A 16,293-nucleotide genomic window follows, 5' to 3' on the forward strand; every position below is an offset into this window, starting at 1 on the left:
TAACTAACCAACCAGGCAGCCTTTCTTCGTTGCGTCACAGTCAGTGGGCGTGATTGACGCTCTGAAAAGCTATTGAGAACTCACGCTGGCAAACCCGTCGTCCAGGATTTGACTCTTCTCGCCATCACGTTTTGAGCTAGCGAATCAAGGCGATTCTTTGGGGGCGGGGCGCGAAAAACAGGTCAAAGCGGCTTTCCCTTTCGCGCAGGCGTGAAACCCAAAAAGCGACGGAAGAGGAAGGCGGGTTGAAGTGGAAATAAAGAAGTAAAAGAGCTGCGCTAAGCGGTGGGCCAATGAGAGGAGAGGTGGGCGGAGTGAGAGGAGACCAAGTCTTTTTTCTTATTGGCCCTAACGCAGTTTCAGGCGGCCCGTGATTGGCCAAGCGAGGTTTGAAGGCCTCCGCGCCGCGCCGCCCGGATTGGCTGAGGTGGCGAGGCTCGCGCTGCGTCCGTTTGTCGGCCTTCTCCCTCGCGCTGTGTTTGTGTGAGGGGAAGGAAGGAAGGGCGGGAGGAGGAAGAGGAGGCAGGGCCTGGCCGCGGAGGTCGACCCCAGAAGGATCCGGAGCCTAGGCCGGAGGAGCGACGAGGCGGCGGGGAAGGAGCCGACAGCCTGAGGGGAGGAGGAAGACCCACCCGCTCCGAGTCGCGCGCGCTCTCTTGGGGTTGGTTCCCGGCCGACCGGCGACGGTGGGCCGTTGGCTGCGCTGAGGGGAGGACGGATGGCGGCAACATCCGGGGCCTCCGGGGCGGCGGCGGCGGCTGGAGCTGGAGCCGGCGCGGCCCCGGCCCTCTACGCTTGCACCAAGTGCAACCAGCGCTACCCTTTCGAGGAGCTCTCCCAAGGACAGCAGCTCTGCAAGGTGCCGCTCCCCAAGGCCGACGGGGAGGAGGGAAGGGACGGCGCTGGGCCGAGAGGATATCCGGCAAAGGAGGGGAGGGTGTTGAAGGGAGGGCTGCAGCCAGGAAAGCTGCCCAGAACATAAAAAATGGGAATTAATCAAGCGGTTGCAGGGAGCTCTTGGGGCGAACTTTGGAACGACATACATGTTAAGAGTCTCTTCACACATTACTCGGCGTGGTTACTTAGGTTTGCTGCGCATAGCCTAGTGAGAGCTTACCTTATTTCCCTACTAGGGCAGTATTTTTATTATTATTATTGTTATTATTCACAGCTAAGATGGCTTTTATGGTGTCCTGGCACATACCCCTGAGTGAGCCAACACTCATCTGTATCTATCTATACAATATTATGCAATACTGTCTTCTATTGTCACTTAATGAATGCATATAACTAAGAGACTTAAGCTGGATAGTAACCTGACCAAGCATTCTCTTGCCCCGGAGATGAAAAGTGAAGACAAAATTTCAGGCAGGTAGGAAGGATGGAGATTAACTTGAAACAGCATTGATTAGAGGAGTGTGAGCAAATAATTTTGCTAACAATTTGTTGACAATTGTTTTGACTAATCAATAGTTTCTGGTATAATTTCAAAAGGTAAAAAGATGAATTTGGAATGTCGTTGGTTTTGTGTTAGTAAGCAGTTCTGACTTCCTGTTTTTTTCTCTTTAGGAATGTCGCATTGCCCATCCCATGGTGAAATGTACCTACTGTCGATCAGAGTTTCAACAAGAGAGGTACACTTTTTCTGTGTTGATTCATACTTGCAAACAAAAAAGAAATTGTTTTCCTCAGAAATGTATTGTCATGCGTACTTTGTATGTCAGGGAGATTTTAATGAAATTTCCTTAGCGTTGAAGTTCTCTACATATGCCCCTCAGCAATTCTGCATAAACTTCCTCAGCGCTGCTTAATTTGTTAATGTTTTTAACATGTTAGATAACAAGATGAGCTTTGAACTGATGTTGCTTTCTTTGTGGTCCTATTCCATTGATCAAACAGTGCTACACTTACTAGCATTACACAGATCTAATTTCAGTGAAGTCAATAGGCTTACAACAGTCTGTGCTTAAGAGTAGCACTGAAAATCATCTTGTGATTAGTTAGGATCCCAGATGTATTTAAGTATACATCTGTTCCAGCTGTTACTGCATTTCATCCTGTTTGTTTTCTTTGATGCTTTAGATTGTTCATACATACTTTTTCATTTCCTGCCTTTATCAAGACTACTTCTACATTAATGCAGCTTAGAGATTTTATCCAGATGCTTCAATTTTAATTTTCCAGGTCACACATTGAACAAAATGGGCTAGGGTATTTGAGGAATGTAGTTAATGATAACTGAATGGTTTGCATTAAAGTTCCAAGCATTGCCATTTAGTTCTTTCCCCAATTTTTCATCTCAAACATTAATTCCTGGAAATTATATTAATTGCAAGAATGTAATCAGGTCAATTGAAGGAAGCTAGAAATCTGTCCCTGTGTCCACTTGTCTTCTGCAGTACCGATCTGTTTGGAAGGTTCATTTTTATTAACAAATCAGTTTAGCTGTTTTGTATCTTTTTTCATTTTTAGTAAAATTTGTTTTTACTTTGTTTACAAAATATTTATGTCTTCTGAACAAAATTTAAAAATTCCTAAATGGTTAATCCTCTGAATGTTAATACTTTTCACAAATTCAGTATAATGGAATCTGCTTTTCCTCTACCTTTTTTTAGCAAAACTAATACAATATGTAAGAAGTGTGCCCAAAATGTGAAACAGTTTGGAACGGTGAGTTAGCATCTGTACATTATTATATTTATTTACTTCATTTACACCCTTCTTTTCTCTTGATTGGGGACCCAAAATGGCTTATATCATTTCTCCATTGTATCCATACAGCAACCCTGTAAGTTAAATTAATCTGAGAACATGTGACTGGCCAGTGATCACTCAGCAAACTTCCATGGCAGTGGGGGGAATTCTCCCAGTTTCTCCTCTTGACACTAAGCAATATACTGCACTGGCAATAATTTTTGTTATAACCTTACACTGTTGATAAGATCATAGCTATTTTTCTGCACCATTGTCTGTACAGATGAATATTATTCATATTTTATTTTTTAGAAGTGACCAAGTAATTTTTTGTTCTAGTTTTAACTGTAACATAGTTTCATTGTGTAATATTTTTCTGAACATAGGAGCTTGGTTGGAATGAACAGTTTTACTTTTTCCCTCCAGTTCTAGTTTGTCATTTACAATGCTGACAACTTAAAACAATAAATAATATTTTTTAATTGTATTCTTACAGCCGAAACCTTGTCAATACTGTAACATCATTGCAGCTTTTATTGGCACAAAATGTCAGCGCTGCACAAACTCTGAAAAGAAATATGGACCGCCTCAAACATGTGAACAGTGCAAGCAGCAGTGTGCTTTTGATCGCAAAGAAGAGGGAAGAAGAAAGGTATGTTTTGGCTGTTAGAACTTTATTGAAGATGAGATAAAGCAGTTATGAGTTATCAGTTGTAAGGTCCTGCCTTATTTTAAATCAGGATAATGATGCACACATGCTAGGGAAACCATTTGTCCACATCTGGCTGGAGACCTCCCAGTTGTTGGGCCCTCCCTATCTTGATCCTCTGGGTGGCAGATGAAAAGGCCCAGGCTGAAAATGAAACAGTTGTGGGGAAAGCCAAAGCATCACCTGACATGCTTAAAGCGCATCCAGATTTTTAGGTGGATACGGCATCGCATGTCACTGGATGTAGTTTCTGGTCTGAGCCCCAAACAAAAAGCTCCTGGGGATGCCATGCTGCTGGGATGATGCTTGAGCAAAATAGCCTTGCCAACTTACTTTCCAATTAAACACCTTTAACTTGGGCATATTTAACTTAATTTTCTCAGGCGCAAGTAAAACATTGTAAGAGAGTTAACTTTGGCAGGTCCCCTTGAAACAGTCCTTGATATTTGAGATGTCCACTTATGGCTCACTTGTAGCTAGTCTATGTCAGATCATCACAGAATTATTTAGGAGGATTTCGTTGGTGGTAAGCTACACTAACATGCTAAGTATATCATGTGAAGACAGAAAACTCTTAATAGTTAGTTTTTCATTTACTCCAGCTGAGAACTTTTCAGTTCCCCCTTCCCTTGTGTTGCTACAAATGTTGTCATATTGTGAAATACCATGGGGTAAGCTGCTACAGTGTAAGTTGACCAAAATTATAGATAAATTGTTGAAAAGATCTGTGGTACATCTTGAACATGAAGTGATAGAGCCACTAGTGAAACCTTTGTATCTGTCAGATAGTCAGATAGTGTTTTTGTTACTCAGTTTTCAGCAGAGTGTCTGACATGTTGAATTTCATGTGCTGTTGAATCTCCACTATATTTGTAACTTGTTTATATGTGCAAGAATCACAGCAGTGGTATTTGATAATTTTATTTTGGCTGTTGTATGTCTTTTTAGCACTCAGTACGTGTAACATAACTTGCTGCGAATGATTTCCCAAAAGGTTGATGGGAAGCTATTGTGTTGGCTCTGCACTCTGTCCTACAAGAGGGTCCTGCAGAAGACCAAGGAACAGAGGAAGAGCTTAGGGTCTGCGCATTCTAATTCTTCCTCCACATCTCTCTCTGAAAAAGACCAGCATCATTTGAAACACCACCATCACCGCCATCACCATCACCATCATCGACACAGCAGTAGCCATCACAAGTAAGTTCTGTGAAGTACCAAGGGACTGAGCTGATCTGCTGCTCTCATATGCTGCAGTTGGACTAAGGGACCAGGTGGTGATGTTGCTGAAACAGCTAGTACCTTAAAGGAAGACAGTTATTGTATTGTTTTATGTGTCATAGAATAATACTTTCTGCTCATACTGATTGTGGCGGAACGGGTGCTGGCTCTCTGTCCGGGCAACTGAGCCGCCGTCAATGGCCTGCTAGCCCCACTATTCGACTCCCACCGTCCCTGGTGGGTGTGGTTCACACTCTCCGTCGCTGCCACCACTCACTGATCTGTACACCGCCTGACTGAGGGGCAGTGAGACCCCTCCGGCTGAATTTCCTTACTGGGAAATGAATTGCCCGATCTTTGGTTGGGCCCTGGAGAATTGGCAACCCACCAAGGTCCAGCCGTATCAGTTTCTCCCGGGCTCCCTCCCTTCTTGTAGCGTGCGAAGTGGGGGAGGTTGTGTAGTCAGAGCACCACAAGGTTCTTTATATTCAAAAAGTGTAATTTAATAACTATATACAGAGCACTATATACAAAGCAGGTAAAGGCACAACACATCGGGGTAGACCCCCCCCCCTCTTTTCAGAACCCCTAGGGCAGAAAATCAAACTGAAGAGAACCACCGTCTGCTTTCCCTACCACACTGTTCCCTACTCTCCCTTAAGGGGTGGTGGTCTCAGGGAAGAAGGTTCCCCCTTTATTTCCTTTCTGCTGCTTCCCAGGCCCTCCACATTTAGGGCCTAGGCTCCTGGGTTTCATCCAGCAGCAGGAGCCTCTCCTTCTTCCTCCAAGAAGGTGACTAACTTCCCTCAGGATGGGCTGGGTATTTCTATTCAGGCTGCTCCACCCCTTGTTTTTCCCATACTTTCTTGGCCTGGGGCAGCTGGGAGTTGTAGTCCAGGAAGAAGAGCATCCCACACCAAGACTCCTGCAGGCCCCTCCCTGGCCCCACAGCCTATCAAACCTCATGGGGAACATTCCCTTTTTCTTAAGACAGATCAACTGCAACCAGCACTCATCTCACCCTGGGTAACCATTTTGTTGCACTGATTATGAGTTCTTTGAAAGTATGATAACAGCAGCAAGAGCCTTTGGGTCACTAAAATGCCTCGGGATATCAATCTGTATTTTTGGTAATGAACTTAACCAGATTCCAGTTGCTTGTATTTTTTGAATGGAAGCCCTTTATGCTGCAGGAACAGTTTCTTTTCAGACAGAGGTTGATATGGCAAGGGTATATCCTCTTCAGAGAGTCAGAATTCCCACTGGGTATGCTCAGGCTGTTGTAGCCAAGCTGCATCCACTTCTAGAAGTAGCACACAGACACACTTGGATGTCTTAAGTGTTTGGGTCGCATCAGCTGTTTAAAGTGTTTACATTTAAGAAATGTTAACTTTTGTAGGCTTCTCTCCATTCTAGAGCTGATGTTAGTGAATGCAGCTAAAGTATTTTTGGAGAAGGATGAGTTGTGTGTGTAATAAGAGAGAGAGAAATGCAAATTCTAAATAAAGTGCTTAGAGAGAGCACTTGCCGTGAGATGTATAGGTGGTACTTATTTGACTATTGATGAGGTTGTCACTGTGAAGCCTGTTCTGTATTCTGTATTTCAGAATCAGCAGTCTGAGTCCAGAACAAGATCAGGGATTGTGGAAACAGAGGTGAGTATTGGACATTTTATTCAAAAGTTGGGTCTTTGAATCTTTCTTCAATTGTGTGCATTGTATTTTGTTTAAAATTAGATGTATATTGATACACATGAAATGTCTGGTTTTTTTCCAGCCATAAATCCTCTGCAACTATTCAGAATGAAACTCCAAAGAAAAAGCCCAAAATGGAATCCAAGCCATCTAATGGAGATAGGTAAAATTCAGAATGATTTTTCCCTTTACTATTAACAAGAAAAATTCATTCATTTTTTTTATTTGCCATATCTTTCGGTCCTATAATTTTTCATAAGATGGACCTGCACTTAAGCTTCTGTAAACTGAGGGGGAGAGTAACTAAAATTAGAACAAAAGATGTGTAGTCCGACATTGGATGCTCCTTTAGCAGCAGAAGTTCAGTTGTTATGTAAGTTTGAATCTGTTCTGGTTCTTATGAACACTTTGTTCCAAATACACTTTGTTAGACAAGAGACACTGAGCACAGATGTCTCTGAAACAGTTGGAATTTATGTAAAAGGTAGCTGCTTCATTTAGTAAGTATTTGACTCTTTGAAGCTAATACTTAATTATATTTCTGCAGGTGTATATAATGTGTGCCATTAGTAAGCTAATTTGCAAGTTTCATCCATTTCTGTCAGGTACATACTTTTTTTGCATTAGTCCTTAAGGATGCTTGTGAAACTGTTAGTTTGGAATATGTACATTTTTTTTGTCCTCCTTTGGTCACATTGAATGCTGTTACTTTACAGTAGTTCTATAAATCAGTCTGCAGACAGTGGAGGGACTGACAACTTTGTCCTCATAAGTCAGTTGAAAGAAGAAGTGATGTCACTTAAACGTCTCTTGCAACAAAGAGATCAAACCATCCTGGAAAAAGATAAGAAGGTAAAAGCCCAACTTTCCAGTAGCAACTTTGTATATGTTTGATTGTCTCCCTGTGTTGCAAATAATTTAAAAAAGAGAGACTTGATTAGAAATGGGCTTTATTCATATGGGTTTGATTTTGTGTTTTCTGATAATTTGGGGTGTGTGTGTGTATTTTCATTAATTTCATTCTCTTATTGTGAAAGAGAGTCCCTCCCCCCCCCTCTCTCTCTGTTTGTTTGTTTATAAGTCAGGTGTCTGGAACTTAAAATGTATTATCCTGTACTGATAATGATAGTTAGGTTCTCAGGTTCGCCTATTTTAATGAATAACATAGCTGAACCTCAGTTACAATAAAGTAAATTCTAGAAAGGGCAAACATGACTTTTATAAGTTGTTTGTGTGAGATCTGTTTCAACAGTTGGGCTACATCCAGAATATAACCATAATGATGTCTGCAGATACAGAGACATGCTATCAATTTAACAATCAGAATTAGAGGGACAGACCTATGTTTGCATTAGTTAGAGATTGTACCATATAGACATAAGATCATTGCCGTCAAACTACAGCCATCCCACCTAAAACACACACAACTAACTTCATTACAATTATACACTTTTAACAGCATGTAGAAAGAATTAAAATTGCCAGCACCTATGAGGCTTTTTCTCCTTCCCTGTTCATTTTGAAATTCATGGCACTTCAGTCATCACATACTTCAGTTATCTGTAACTTATTTGTAGTGGATAGCACATAGTGTGAAGATACTGTTCACTTTATAGTCCGTTCACACATTTGATTACTTTGATATTCACAAGAAGCTAAGATGACAGCACTGTATGTTTCTCTAACAGCTATTCAGTAGGATGTGCCTTTATCCTGATAGTATATGCGAAATATCCCATGGTTTCTTTCCTTTCCTTCCTACAGAGTGAATACTTTATTTCTGGTGAGCAGTGGCATACGAAATGAATAGGTATACAGCAATTTGGGGACTCATGAAGGAGGAGAAATTCTCCCTTCTTCTGCTTGCCCTTGTAGCCCATGCTGTGATAAGAACCTCCTCCCATTGGCCAGGGAATTGAGTGGGCTGTGAATGTAAGAGAAAGTGTGCTGAACATGCTTTCCCCTCCAACACTGCCCCATCAGCTGGCTGGTGGAGAGGCTTGGAGCAAGAAGGTGCATCCTTTCTGCTGTCTGCTTCAAGCTTCACTGCCAGCCAGCTGACCGGGGGGGGGGCATCTATCAGTTTTTCTGCTCAAAGCCAAGATACCACCACCCATTCATTTGAGTTGCCCACTTCATCAGATGCAAAGAAGTAGTGGGGGCGGGGGGGCATTCCTCCAGTGAAGTGCAACAATCAAAATGGCCCAGTCTCTTCTGGCCAGTCCTCTTCTTATCCAGGGGTGGAGAGAGAGATGCCACAGGGCTTCCAATACATTTCTGCATTTGGGCAGATACAAGTGGGAGCAGACAGAGTGCCCTGCTTTTCAAGTGGATAGGGCTTTAAAAGTAAGTGCCAGCACTGATTTGTCCTCAGAAATTATTGGTTGCCAGAGCAGCTCTTTCAAATCTGTTGAGATAGATTCCCAAAGGGATGTAGGTGGCTGTAGCCTGGTTAGCAGCACTGTTCTGCACCTTAATTGATGTTTCTGAACTATCTTCTGAGTCACATTGTGACATTAAAGCACATTGCAATAAGCTAATCTCGTTGTGATCAGAAATGGATGGATGCTGCTGCACATATGTTTAATTTTGTAGCAAATGGATTTGCAGCTACCCTTAAAGTATTGTACATTGTGAGATTGTTATTCTCCGAGGACCCTTCAAAACAGTGCCCTAGGTTTTTTGCCATTTAATTTAGTATAGTCTCAGTTGATAATATCCTGGGGCATTGCAAAAAATTGAGATAATCAGATAGATCTTAATGATGATGCAGTAGGAGAGAACAAAGATGTAGGATAATATTGGCATTTAAAGAAGTGTTCTATTTGTACTCGTTTTATTGTCAGTTTTGCTGTTTGAAATTATCTTTATTTATGACTGGCTAATCCGGTGATGTAGTTTTGCTTATTTGCCACTAAAAAGGTACATTAAAATGTACACAAGGTCCAAGGTAGTTCAAGGTTTACTTTTTAAAGAATGTACTTTAGAACATTATATTCTAACTTGCATGTGCCAGCTTGTTTTGGGAAGATCCCGTCTAAATAGATATTCTTGTTACTTTCCATGTAATCTATTTTTTCCCTAAAAATGTAGATGAAATTCTGAAATGGAGTATCATGTTGTAAAGACAGGTTGACTATTTTTCTCTAGTAAATAAAATAATTATTTCCTTTGCTAATTTTCAAACAAATGGAACAGTGGATAGAATTTTCTGCTGGATTCACCAAGGAGATGGAAAATTTATTGTCATGTGTGAATTACAGTGTTTCAGGCAAGTAATATATTAAAGATCTCAAACAATTCTTTTTTTCCTAGTTGACAGAGCTGAAGGCAGATTTTCAGTACCAGGAGTCAAACTTAAGGACAAAGATGAACAGTATGGAGCGAGCTCACAAGGAAACTGTGGAACAGCTTCAGGTAAGCAACATAACAGCTCACAGATGGAAGGGCCTAACTGCACTTTATGTATTCCTTGCATTGTGTCTGGGTTCACAATGAGGACTACTGTGAGCTCCCCTTGAGAGCTCAATTCCTAGGTGTGTGTAGGGGGCGTTGATTTAGATCCAGAGGAACTTGCAGTCTGGAGTCAGACTGAAAGCATGAACTCTGCCACTTCTTAGTATCTCCTGCTGGGATCTGTTGAACAAAGTTTAAAGACTACAATATAGGATACAAGGAATTACCCCTGTATGAGGGACTGTGGATGGCTATGATTCAGTCCACGCTCCAGTGGTGTTCCTGAGTGTGTCTCTTTATGGTTTTTCATTGTAGAGGACCGCACATCCACCTTCAGACACTGGGTTACCTGTTGTCTTATAAAATATTTGTGTCCTGTATCTCATTGGACTCAAGGCAGCTAACAGCAGCATCCAGGCTGCAAGGACACAAATTATAACAGCCCAGTTAAATTACAGTTGAAAATACAAAAAAAAAACACCCAAGATTTAAATCTCATAGAACTAGTCCTCCAACAATTGGAGACCACTGCATTTTTTAATTCACAAACACTGAGCAGTGCTAGAATTAGTGGGGCTTAGAGCTGAAATGACAGGTGCAGTGGCCTGGTCCCATTACGTGACCTCCAGTACCAGGAGTCAACTTGAAAAGTATTTATGAGTATCTTAGTTGGCCTCAGGCTGCGGTTCCAAGGTTTCTTGTGCAGCTATTGCATTTAGGGAGATTGCATTAAAGATAAGCTGCCTGCTTGTATTTGTGCATACCTGTTCTCCAGCATGGCTCATAACTACAGGTTATGTTTTCTTGGTGATCCTTTTAAAATACTTATCCCCCCCCCCCAATGTAGCCATTGTGGTTACAGTGCAAACAGAGACAGAGGATTTTTAATCATTTGCTTTTATTACCATCAATGGGAAAAAGTTACCTGTATTCTTCAGCAAGAGGCTGAGATGACTCTCTTCAGTGGTGAAAAAGAGGAGGAAAGAGTTAAAGTCCTTTCCCCTCCACAAATTCTTCCTTGTGAATAATTAGCTGCATTTGGAAAAGAAATTAAAAACTTTTATCTCGGAAGAAAGCATTATAAGAACTTGGAGCCTACATTTTTGTGCAGAGTTGTTATATTTGTGGGGATAGTTTTGGGAGATTGGGGATGAATAAAAATAATAATAAAAATAAAATAATTATAATAAAATAAATAAAAATAAAAATGTTCCCTTTTAGCACTTCTGTTAAATTTGCTACATTTCAGCACAATTCTGTTGGTAATATTTAAACTACAGCTTCTTTGAGCAATATGAACCATCCTGTAAACTGCCTTTCAATAATTTAGTCAGCTAGTCAAGTTATTAGACTAGATGAGGGAAGAGGTCAATGTATTTACTGATACATCCTTCCACCTGTAGAGGTACTTTAAGGTGCTTCCTGTAAAGCATTACAATGGAACCCTCTTGTTTCTTTGGTAGTATGATTTCTTTAGAATCCAAAGAACCATACAACTAGCTGCATGGGTGTAGGGGTTTCCTATTCGAACACTTCCTCATGCTGCATGGCAAAAGAGCATTTCATATACTCCGGTATGACATGGTTGTGTGCTTCAAAGAAAAAAAAAATCTTACTGGTTCTCCTAAGCCGTTTCATTTAAAAGTAGCTCTGTAGATCCTTACTTTTAATGGTTAGCTTCAGAAAAACAGATTTTTATCCAAGTGGATAAGAGTTAGTTCTTCTACTAACAGTTGTAAGAATATTTCTACTTGTGTAGGCAATGGGAACTCAGGTTGAGTTTTTTAGAGCCTTCATGACACTGGTAGAAAAGTGGAAGAGGCAATCTTTGTACTGGGAGAACTGAATAAATAAATGTTTCCATGTCATCACAAAAATGTTTTTGGTTTAAGCAGTGCGGTACCAAAGACTTACAAAATGCTTAAAAGCACAAATTGTTTTCTCTCTTGCAGGCAAAAAACCGAGAGTTACTCAAACAGGTTGCAGCATTATCGAAGGGCAAGAAGTTTGATAAGAGTGGGAGTATGCTGACATCTCCATGAAGAGCACGCTACCCTCATAGGTGTGAATATTCAAAGGTAAATGACTCTGGGAACTCCATAGTTTGTCGTAGGAAGAAAAATGTTTTTGCACACAGGGTAACAGGCATATTTCCTAGAGTTGGGTTTTTTTTTTGTAAATGAATTGCATTTTTAAGTTTTAAAGCATTTGGACTAAATTACTTCAGCTGGCTTGAAGAACGCTTTTAAAACTTTTTTTTCTTAATACAGGGAACTTTTGGCCAATAACTGGTGTTCAGTGAGAGCGTGTGCTCTTTTTTTAAACCACATCATGCAATAACAAGTTTGACTGGCAGCAATTGTTACACAGATTCAATCACTGAAATTGGGTTTATAAAGAACACTTGGGCAAGAACAGAACTGGCCTGAGCTCTGGGCAGATTGGCATCAGGAAACACTACCCACCATATCAGTACTACAGCAGCAGCTAGCTTGGAAGGTGAAGCAGGAGGACTTGATGTGTGGCAACTGCTTTCTGTTTGGGTCACAATAAGAGTACGCAGAAGATTTTAAAATCATGGTGCTTTTATTACATGTCGTTTAAACCTATAAATATATGTAAAAGAATTTTAACAGTTTTATTCATAGTGATTAGTGTTTTGCATTTCTTGTGATAGAAATTTAAAAAGAGATTCTTTATTGTAAGTACCAGAACAAAATGTGGTTTTTTGAAAATTTACTGTAGACTTTTTTCTCTCGCCAAGTGCCTTTTCTCCAACTGTTTATTTATAGGAATGCTGGTATTTTGTATATATGGATTTGGGGGATTTTTTAAAAAAAATCAAGTTTCATGTTTGTGTGTATATATAAATGTGTGTGTGTGTACAGAAGAATCGAATGCTAAGATCAAAGTTGTTAGGATCCTAGGGAAGGTGTTAAGAATTGGTAAGCAATGGAAATATTGGCTGTAGATAACTGTAACAGACGTGTCTATAGAGAGTATGTCTTAACTTTTGTTGTGCCTAATTTAATCTCTTTTTTTGCTACATTAAAACTACAGGGCTTTTAAAAGCATATTTTTGTCTCAATGCTTTAGCATTGTAGTCTACATGGTATGTCCTAAATTGGATGATGCTCATATTTCTTTTAGTAGCATCATAGCATAATAATACTTTAAAAATTGGTTAAGGAAACATGCTTTTTTTATTAGTATACAATAAGAAACAACCTCTCCCCCCCACCTCTCCGTAAAAATAGCTTTATTTGCTGTAGGCACAGTCATACAGTAGTTGTGTGTTGCAACAGGTAACCTGGGACATTCAAAAGTGCCCCTGGACACTACCCGCTGAGAGCAAAACTGCCTGTTCCCAGGTGAACTGTATATCCCGCAGTAGCCGAGCTGGCCACTGGGCAGCCAGTCAGCTGCAGTCAGCAGCACATTGTGGATTGTAGGGATTGAATGAGCTGAATCAGCATTCTGTTCCACACTCGTAAGAGCCATATAGGCATGTCCTAAAACAGTGGCTTTCGAACTGTCCCAGAGAACTCTGAGATTATGTGGAAATTTATCAAGAAGATCAAAAGACACCTTACCCCTGCCCCTACCAATTATCAGCTGTCATAGGCTGTTGTAGGAGGAGAGGGTTGGTTTGCATGCTAGGATAGTAAGACCTTCATGGTCAGACTAGTTCTGCATGAACAAACAATGCACTCCAGAACTGTGCCCAAACCATACTACAGGACACAGGAGTTTTGAAGCTAATTGGCAGACATATCTCTGCAGGCACGTGTGGGGGCGGGGAGAACTTTAAAAGCTGCTTTTTGAAGGGAAATGGTGGTGTCAGAGAAATCTTATTTTCTCCTCTGTTTAAAGTTCCAGTTGATGCTTTGGGATGCTAATACAAATGACAGAAAAATGTCAAAAGCTTGCTCCAGAAAGCATGCTTTCACCAGCTTTAAAACAAGCTGTTTTTCCATGAAATGGAAAGCCTGTTTGATACAAGGGTGCTCACATTACTAATTATTGCAGGAATTACTTGCACTTCGGCTAGCGTTATATTTTGGGTTTGGGCCTCCAGCTACCTGAAGATTGGGAGGATTTGTTCCCAACAAACTACTGAATAATTGTAATTGAAAGGGAAACAAAGCTGCTTTCTACAATATTGAGATTTTTAAAATTTTTCGTATACTAAAATAAACTTCGTAAGTTTATAAAAACTATTTTTTCTCTTACATGATAACACAGATAGGGTAACCTATTGAACTGTTCAGTCATTGAAAAAGAGTTTTTTTAATTACCAACTTTCATTTCATAGAATTTTGATATCTTTTTCCAGTTGAACAGCCATGTATCACTGGTATGTTCGATTTTTTAACAAATGGTCAAAACTTCTCATAAAATTGATTGACATCAAAGCATTCCCAGTGACATTTGCTATGCTGCAGTAGGAACATTTTAGAGAAAGAGATACAAAATTTGGTTTCCGAATACTGGTGTTTTACCAAGCCCAGTATAAAAAATATTTAGAGACTTCAGATTGATCATTTAAAATGCCATTTGGGGTTTTTGAATTTAATAACCTCTTTTTAACTTGGAATTTTTAAAGGCTAGACACTAGCATGTGAAATCCTGGAGTTGTAGGTATTTTCACAAAGAACCTGATTTTTACATAGACTTTCAAGGTGATGCATTGTACTATAAGGTGCATTTTAGTCATTTTTTCTGCTGTTGATTAGCATTGAACAATAAGGCTCACTTGGCTTGAGTTATTTATTTTAGGCCTGTGAATATTGCAGTCCCTTTTTAGTAAGCCTGTGTCCATTTTAAGGTGAAGATGCTAAGCTTGCTATACATGTATATACTATTGAAATTCTGTACTGGAACACATTTGACGGTCAACATTTTTTGTACTTTTTCTAAATCCAATATTTCACAATAAAAACTTGTTAAAACATCAACCAGTCCATCCAGCTTCCATTATTCTGAAAATCTTATCTGTCCATTTTCATTTGTCCTGAGCTGAGAAAAGAGGGAAAAGTTGAACATGTGTTTAAATTTTACAGTATTTTTAGTCTCATCTCTACTGGCTTAAGCAAACACCATTGGCTGGATCAAAAAAGTTACTTAAAATGTGCTCAAGGGCATGAGAAGACCAGTGAGCGCCTTTACCCTTTATTCTAGAACAGCAGAGCCCTGCACTGTATCACATCCTGTCTTTGAAGTTCTCATCCGTTTCAACTATGAACAAAAGGCTGCAAGAGTGGTATGCCCAAAGTCCACCAGCCATCCCCTTGGGTATGTGTAACCACTTGTGCACTCTTTGGAACCTAGCCATTGTGTTGTTTCCATCAGGCAATAATGAGGAATAAAGGTGCAACTGAACAATAACCTGTAGGGAATGAAGCAATCTGACACATTCATGGCACCCTCCTCTAAACTGTGGAGCTATGTTTTGTGATAAAGGCTACCTCCTGACAAATTTTAACCACTTCAAAATAGGGAAAATTACAAATAAGGGGGTGATATTTTTCCTGCACAAACAGTGTGAAATCTGGACACACAAGTATATGTACATTATTTCAATCTGAAACTCAAGATCTGAGTTCAGTAGCAGCTTGATGACCAACAAGGTGTCCAGGCTATAAGCTTTTATAATAATTATAATAATAACATTTGATTTATATACCACCCTTTAGGACAACTTAATGCCCTCTCAGAGTGTGTTACAAAGTGTGTTATTATCCTCATGACAATCACCTTGTGAGGTGGGTAGGGCTGAAAGAGCTCTGAGAGAGCTTTGACCCGAAGTCACCCAGCTGGCTTCAAGTGGAGGAGTGGGGAATCGAACCTGGTCTCCAAATTAGAGTCCTGCGCTCTTAACCACTATACCAAACTGGCTCTCTGAGAGCCAAACTGAGAGTCAAAGCTCCCTTTGTCAGTGAGCTGTGACTCTTAAAAGCTTATATCCTGGAAATCTTTGTAGGTGTTTTAAGTGCTTCTAGATTCAAAGCTTGCTCTTCCGCTGCACAGCAGTATGGCTACCTGCCTCAAACAGCGTGAAGCTCAAACCTTATTGGAATGCTCAGTTGTTGGACTTGATCTGACAAACTGCTTCAGCACTATGTGGGGACTGTGAAGAGGCTTTTTCAGATGTCTTCTGTTTTACAGAGTTTGCTGTGAGAACATGTCACTATTGTTCCCATCCTGTAGGTTAATGTGAACCCCTCATGAAAAAGACTGGCTTAAGCTCATTATGCTGTGGCTGAGCTGGAATATGAAGCCACGTTTCAAAAGCTGACATCAAGCACACTGTTCACAATGGCCCTGTAAGTGCAGAGTGTATTAGAAGTGGCTGTTTAATTTGATGGCTTATATCAACCTTTAGGTTAACAGAATTAAGACACTAAGCTCAGTTTCAGTCATGCTGGGAGTACTGTGAGGTGGCTAGGAGTATCGATGTTCTATAAAATTCACTTGGTAGCTTATGTTCTGCCTGACATAAAATTATGTAATGCAAACCTG

The 16,293-nt window shown here is 40.4% G+C and overlaps 1 protein-coding gene across 3 annotated transcripts; it reads left to right on the forward strand.

Moving 5' to 3' along the window:
* Positions 1 to 462: 462 nt before the first annotated feature.
* FAM76B (family with sequence similarity 76 member B) lies at positions 463 to 14,729 on the forward strand. Of its 3 annotated transcripts, none has more exons than XM_054974675.1 (11): positions 463 to 859; positions 1,570 to 1,634; positions 2,616 to 2,670; positions 3,191 to 3,346; positions 4,398 to 4,600; positions 6,229 to 6,276; positions 6,398 to 6,478; positions 7,032 to 7,167; positions 9,631 to 9,732; positions 11,724 to 11,849; positions 12,042 to 14,729. In XM_054974675.1, the coding sequence occupies exons 1-10, from the start codon at positions 719 to 721 to the stop codon at positions 11,811 to 11,813; spliced, it is 1,077 nt and encodes a 358-aa protein (XP_054830650.1). In that variant the 5' UTR covers positions 463 to 718; the 3' UTR covers positions 11,814 to 11,849; positions 12,042 to 14,729. The 3 variants fall into 3 exon arrangements, with proteins under 3 accessions (XP_054830650.1, XP_054830651.1, XP_054830652.1); XM_054974676.1 differs by having other exon boundaries at positions 7,035 to 7,167; XM_054974677.1 differs by having other exon boundaries at positions 463 to 661.
* The last annotated feature ends 1,564 nt before the right edge of the window (positions 14,730 to 16,293 follow it).

Source organism: Eublepharis macularius, chromosome 3 (assembly GCF_028583425.1).
Source record: "Eublepharis macularius isolate TG4126 chromosome 3, MPM_Emac_v1.0, whole genome shotgun sequence".
In the NCBI taxonomy this organism is placed as follows: domain Eukaryota; kingdom Metazoa; phylum Chordata; class Lepidosauria; order Squamata; family Eublepharidae; genus Eublepharis; species Eublepharis macularius.